At 44.6% G+C, this 6,872-nt stretch overlaps 1 protein-coding gene across 1 annotated transcript in view; it reads right to left on the bottom strand.

The window, feature by feature from the left end:
• Nucleotides 1–777: 777 nt before the first annotated feature.
• IPPK (inositol-pentakisphosphate 2-kinase) overlaps nt 778–6,872 on the bottom strand; it is a 28,762-nt gene continuing 22,667 nt past the window's right edge. Inside the window, exons 9-13 of the mRNA XM_064723914.1 lie at nt 5,980–6,259; nt 4,032–4,182; nt 2,880–2,982; nt 2,320–2,399; nt 778–1,345 (exon numbers count right to left, since the gene is read on the bottom strand). Of these exons, the coding sequence (XP_064579984.1) occupies nt 1,120–1,345; nt 2,320–2,399; nt 2,880–2,982; nt 4,032–4,182; nt 5,980–6,259 (840 nt within the window). The 3' untranslated portion in view covers nt 778–1,119. The remainder of the gene's footprint in view (nt 1,346–2,319; nt 2,400–2,879; nt 2,983–4,031; nt 4,183–5,979; nt 6,260–6,872) is intronic.

Below are 6,872 nucleotides of genomic sequence, written 5' to 3'. Positions count from 1 at the left end.
ACTGGGGCTGTGATCCCTGAGGGAAACAGAGCTGCAGCTTTCACCATGGCACCCTCAGCTTTGGACCCACCCTTCAGTTCCAGCTCAGGCTCTGCCCCAAGGATGGCTGTGCTGCAGCAGCTCCCCAGCCTTGAGCTGCACAGAGCACTGCTCATCTGCTCACCCTGGCACAAGACTGACCCACTGCAGGGAAGAAAATGGGGTTCTGTCACCTTTTTCCTGTGTCATTGCAGCAAAGGAGCCTGAAAGCAGCTGCTCAGGCTAGGCAGTGTGTGGGGCATCAGTGTAATAGTGCCAATGTTTGACCCAATCTGAAGGACCTGAAATGACCTGTAAAACTCAGAACATATTCTTCTTAGAGCTCAGTTTAAATTAGGCAAGAGCAAGCTGTGGTTTCACCTCCAATAGCAGCATATCATGTATAGAGACAATAAAAACCAGCATGGCAGGTGAGTTAAGCCCAACTATCATGTAAAACTCAATGTTGCTTACCTTAACCCTTTGCACTTTGTTTCAGAAGCTTTAGGTAGATACAAGGTGATCACACAGCTCCTGGAGGCAGCCTGGTGTTCCTAGTGCATGCATTAGTGCTGAAATGTTCTGCAGTGCCAGGGCAGTTCCAGAGCAGCCTCTGCATGGTTGCATTTCCAGTGGATTAATGCTAAAGTGTTGTACAGGCTGTGCCAGAGCATTCCCTCCTTTAGTGGGGATGAGGGACACTCAAAGCACAGGCTCCAAGGTAATTCTCTTGTTAGTAATTAGGCTTTCTATGTTAGTGCAATACTTGAGGAAACCTTTCATTCTGTGCTCTTTCAATTCTAAGGAAGTAGACTTTCCATATTAATTTGATCTGTCCTCTAGTTCCAAGGTATGGCACATTACCTGTTCTGTCACATTAAATACATTCATTAAGGTTATCTAGCAAACATGTGGCTTAGTGCTATCCCAGCTCTCTGAGAAGGCATTACCCATTAGAAATCATTTCATAAAGCAAAAACATTCACAGCTGAAAAATGCACTGAACACAACAGAAAAGGGAAAAAAAAAATCACCATAACTGTATTCCAATAATCTTTCACTTTCTCATGTGTTTGAATAAAAATAACCTTGAGGGAACGGTTACACTTTATGGAGAACTAATGTGCAGTCTTCATTCTCCTTGAAGAGGTTGGACATAACTGGGTCCTCTTTGGCCTGTACATTTTTCAGGTAATAATTGACTATTTCTCCATCCAGTTTGTACTGGTGGGGGATGCTTTCATAGGGCTTCAGGTCCAGGTCCAGCACAGAAACAGAGAAGGTGAATCTGGATTTGGATGTCAGTACCACAGGTCTTTGCTCAGAGCTGGAAAATAAAAGCACATCTGAGTCACTGAAACCAGTACTTGTAATTTATGTGTCCCTTTACAGAAGTGACTCTAATGTTTATCTTAGAACTTTTGTGGGAGCCCAAGAAAATAAACTGCAGCTAATGCAGCCCTTAGGAAACTCCAGCTTTACCAGCCCTGATGGACCTTGCTGGCACCTCTTCATTTTCCTTTCAGCTCCCACACAGCTGAAGGCAAACATTGCTCTCATTTACTGTATTTAGCAAATCTCAGCTGTTTCTAGGTGGTGCATACAAAGCAGCAGCCTCATCAACAGCAAAAGCAGAAAAGGGACTGCAACTCCTACTGAGGCTCAAGGTAATAAAACATTCAGTGTGCTGTCCAAGGCTGCTGGGGGATGGAGCAGTTCTGAAGTCACACATTGCACAAGTCATGTCCATCACTAACACTGCACTGGAGAACTGCAGGACAAATGCAGAAAACAGCATTCTCTAAAAATAAAAGGGCTCTGGTGAAGCAAAGCCCCCTGCAGAAGAACAGATTAGCAGTGCTGACACAAACCAAAAGGGACAATATTGTGGCAAAGCCTCCTGCCTGACAGCCAAAGCTGTCACCTCTTGATTATTGCCTTGGTTTTGTTAAAGGCAACTCAGCTTGAAAAATCTCTCCTATGAAAACACCAAGGCAGAAAAACTGTACCTAGTTAAAACCATCCCAGAGCCATTATGAACAGTCAATTCAAAGTTTAAGAAGGGAACAAATATAAAACTTCTGATCTTTTTGATCAACTTAAAACTCTTTAGAAAGAGACATTGGTCCTAAATGTCTTAAATCAGAACTATACTAAAATGCTCACAGCCAAATATTTGGACACACCACGCCCCACACACATCCCACACTTTTCTGAAGTGACTGAGCTGCCTGAGCAGTACAAACATCCCCATTTCTAAACAACTGGAGCCATCCCAAAGCAGCTACAGGCAGCTCTTACCATTCATCTTGCAGGCAGGGGGAAAGGGCAATCATGATGGAGCAGTCTTTAGCAGTCATTGCTATTCTGTACTGCTGCACCTGTACAACAGAACATAACACACATTTTCTTAGATTGCTGTTTTCCTGAGTAAAGCATCCTGTTCCTTACAAAAAGCAGCACTGCCCTCCCTGTCTTGGTATGTTGGCACTTCAAGAGCAGGAAATTCTCTCTGGAACAGAAGGTTGGCAGGAGCAGGTGCTTTTGCAGCATCCTGTGTAACAGTCAGGTTTATTTCCTGCAGATCATGCTCCTAAAGGCCAAACAGCACCAGTTCCTGCAAATGCTTCCTCAGTTTAAAAAGTAAATAAACAGTTTTATTTTTCTCTCAGGAACTGGTGCTACAAGCTTGTTTTTAACTGCTTCTGCTGTAAAGATGAACCCTTTAACTGCAATGAAGCACTTTAACTGCACAGACCCCAACAAACCAGCAGAGCTGCCTCCAGCCATCATCCAGCCCTTTCAGTGAGACAGAATAATTAACAATGACAGACCAAAAAATGTCAGAAGTTGAGAAGTACCTTTGTTAATGCAAATGCCACTGTCCCATCATCTTCCAGGGAAAGGTCCAGCAGCTTCTCATAGAACGCCTCATTGTAAGGTCCATCTATCTGCAATGTACTTCTAAATAAATGTTAAAAGAAGATTTACAGACAGCCAAAATGATGTGCTGGTTTTCAGTGTGAGCTTTCCTCAGCAGCCCAGACACTCAGATTAGAGCAGCCCAACAAGGACACTGATAAACATATCCAAGAATTAACCCACTGCCAGCCAGCATCACAACAGTCCCTGCTATTCTCAATTCACTCAGGATCTGCTGCTGCTTAGGATCTGGCTAGTGTGGGGTTTTAGAAACATGAAGCATTCTTAATCCACTGCCATCTCTGCCACTGCAAAATTATGGGGTTTTGGCAAAAAAAATAGTGAAGTTTCAACATTTGTAGCAGTCTGCAGGAGCTCCAGAAGCCTTGCTGAAAATACATATACAAGAAATATATAATAATATCTTGATATCTATTTTTATATGTATATTATATTATTTTGTACATAAGAAGTATAAACTGGGGGCAGAGGCATATCTGACAGCCCCTGCTCCAACACCATGTGCTAATGGGGGTGTCCTGGGCTCCCCCTTGGAGCAGCTGAGGCCTCCCAGGGCAGTCTGTCCCACACAAACCCCCACAGAGCCAGAACATTTCCCAGCGCCCTGCACAAGCAGCAGCAGCTCCTGAGTGAAGCCAGAGTGCCCTCGTGTGAGCACAGGAGGGGAACAGCACCCCAGTGGAGGCTGCTTGCAGCAATTATAATTACACTAATAAGCCTTATTTGAGGAAAAACCACAGCAGCTTGCATTGCATTCATCATTCAGAACATCATTATCCCTGCAGACTCTCCCAGCTCTGCAGGTACTGGGGACAGAACCCACCCCTTCCATGGCACCTTTCTGCAAATACACAGCCCCCAGTACTGAGAGGGTGTTCTCCTCTCTCAGCCTGTTGTAAACTTCCCATAATCATTACTTTAAAATTCAGGCCAAAGTGGCCAAGGTGAGCTGGAAGTTCAGGCAGAAATTCAGAACATGCAGTGCCATGAAGGAAGGTACAGCAGCACAGAGCCAATCCTGCCTGAGCCCTGGTTACTCAGGACTGCAAAGAAAAGCCACCAAGTCTTACCTCTCCTCAGGAAATTCCTCCAAGTACTGCTCAACTCTACTGTACAAAGGATAGAGTCCTTCAATATCCAGCATGTCAAGCATCTGAGCCTGAAGGGTTTTATAAAGGAGACAACCCCTCGGTAAACCAGAGCTTTCCAACTTATGTTTACCTAGAAGAAAATGCATTTTAAAATAAGGCAGACACAAGTCTTAACTTCAATTTGCCATTACATATGCTTGTTTAAAAGTCCAAATACTTTTTTGTTCAGTCACAGGTAGGGAGAAACCTCAAAACTCTTCAGAGGTTTCCACACAGAAATGCAAGGTGCAGGTGCTGACCTGTACATTTACACAGCTCATCTGGGACTGAAAACACCTGAAACTCTACAAACTACCTAAAAAAACAAACACCAAAACACACCCACATCCACTGCAATCTCCTCATTCTGAGTCCCCGAGAGAAATTTCTCATCTGAGTCTGAAGCCACCACAAATGCACTTTGAGCAGTATCAACTGCTGACAGTAATTCAGCATTTCAGCTCTGGGGTCTTTTCTATACAGTGTAATGAATTGTATTTGCTGTAATTTCTCTGGGACAGCTCCTTCTCCAGCACTACAACAAACCATGGCCAGTGAAAAAGGTCTTCCTCAAAAGCAGAGAAGGAAATGTGCTGTTTGTATAATTAGGACAACTGGCAGCATCTTGAATAATTAGAGCTTTACAGAACTTATGCACTGAGGAATTAACATAATTAACAATTTTCCTGCTCTCACTTCCCATTGCTCTTCCCTCTGGTATTCAGACCTCTCTCCACCAGGAGAAGAGCAGCTGAAGAAAAGAACATGAGCTGTGCCCTGGTGAGGGCTGACAGGAGCAGCAGAGAAAGGCAAAGGACAGGAGTTGTAATAACCCAGCCAAAGCAGCCCAACTTCATCACACACAACATGGAAATTCCCCACTCATTTGGAATACCTATGATTGTTATCAGCTCAAACTGCTGTTTTCTTCCCTTTTTGCTGTACCACCTCCTGAATTTATTTTTATTTATTTGTTAGATATTATTAGATACAGTGCTGTAAGTGTTCACTACAATGTCACATTATTTTAACAACAATTATCTGGCAGCTACGCAGCTCAGAACTCTTGTTTTAAACGCCACCAGCATCCCCCTGTTTCCATTCTCATATCAGTATTGATAACCAAGAGGCAAAGATACGAATAACATCAGGCAGGGCTCTGAGAAAGCTGCTGTGGTGGGAAGTGTTCCTGCCCATGGCAGGGGCTGCACTGGGTGGCCTGGGCAGTTCCCTTCCAGCACCAACAGTAAATGACGGCCAGTTCTTACACCACTGTGGTGTGTTCTTAAGTTCGTTAGTTTGCTCCCCCCATTTTCTGTATTACTTCCTGCTGCTACCCTGTCAGTTAGGTTGCTATGGAAATGAAACTGCTCCTCCCTTGGTTTCTCTTATAAAGTGAAAGTTGTTTCCTCCTTGGGGTCAGTCAATCACTCCTTTTCTCCTCCCAGGTTTCGAGAATTTTCTTTTCTCTGGGAGTTATGGTTGGCTGTAGCCCCGGAGCCCCTCCTATAATTTATAACAGTTGGTTACTTTAGTATATCAGTTATGTTTCGTACCTCCAAATATGTATTTCTATTGGATAGCCAAGTTTCCCTGCCTTCTTTCCCCCTTTTCCCTTAAAACCCTCTCCTGCCCCTGTTCGGGGCCATTTGCTGGGTGTTTCCCCTCCTTGTTGGTTCTTCTGTAATAAACCGACAGTTTACCCCCAGCAAGTGGTCGCCTCCTGACTCGTCTCTCACCGCGCTGCTCCGAGCTATCCCCCAGCTCAGCCCGAGGCCAAGACACCAAGGGGGGCTGGCTTCAGATGCGCAGGGGCCCTGGCCTTCGCCCCTCACCAGATAGCCGGATTCCAGGGCCGTTCTCGCCCCCTTACACCACTGTCCCTTACCGTTCCTTACTAGCTCCTTGTTAAAAGCACTTGCTTCACAGTAGCTCCTCCCCTGTGAGATGGGAACAGTTTTCATGTGCCCTGCCCTGCAGGAGTCGGTGCTGCTCAGCAGCGCCATGGTGATGACGTGGATCAGCTCCTTCACCACGCTGCGGGTGCACTGCGGGCCGCTGGCCAGCCCGTTGCACGGGAAAAAGAAAGGCTTGAGGTGACGAGCGAGTTCATTCCAGTCACACACACAGTCCTGGTCATCCTTACAGCCATAAATTAGCTCCCCATTCTGCAACAAGGAGAAAAAGAAATCTTTAGGCACATCAGGAAGTCAGGTTATTCATACTGAGCTATTCAGAGCATCAGGTCTAGTATTTTAAGCATAGGAAAGTGTTATTGCCTTAACAATCTGCACACAGACACCCAACATTCCCAATCTCCTAAAGATTTGGGATCTTTATCTCCTCTTAAGATTTGGGATCTTACTCTCCTCTTAAGTCTAATCAGAGCCTGCAGTAACAACCTCTGAATGAAAACCCAAACTGTTTAAATCAAGTGCTACCTTCCCAACTCAATGGCCTGTGAGGAATCAGAACAATACAGGTGAGTGATGCTTGGCACATTTTCTATCACTTCTTTCTGAATAATGTCAGCAGTGAAAAAGAACCATGTGAAACTCCCTTTTTCACCAGCCCAGACTGGCAAAGGGAAGGCTGTGAAAGGGGACAGAAAAGATGTGATAGCTACTTACTAGTACAAAAAGAGGGCAGCTCATAGAAGTTCAAGTAATTCAAATAGTTGATTTAATATTAGAAATAAATTGAAGTAATCTTGTTTCCTAGAATTAATCTGAAAATCTCCACAAATCATCAGTTACTGCTTCATATTTTTCCTATGTGTGT

This window comes from Zonotrichia leucophrys, chromosome 12 (assembly GCF_028769735.1).
Source record: "Zonotrichia leucophrys gambelii isolate GWCS_2022_RI chromosome 12, RI_Zleu_2.0, whole genome shotgun sequence".
Classification (NCBI taxonomy): Eukaryota; Metazoa; Chordata; class Aves; order Passeriformes; family Passerellidae; genus Zonotrichia; species Zonotrichia leucophrys.
This window is presented reverse-complemented; position numbering and strand designations above follow the sequence as displayed.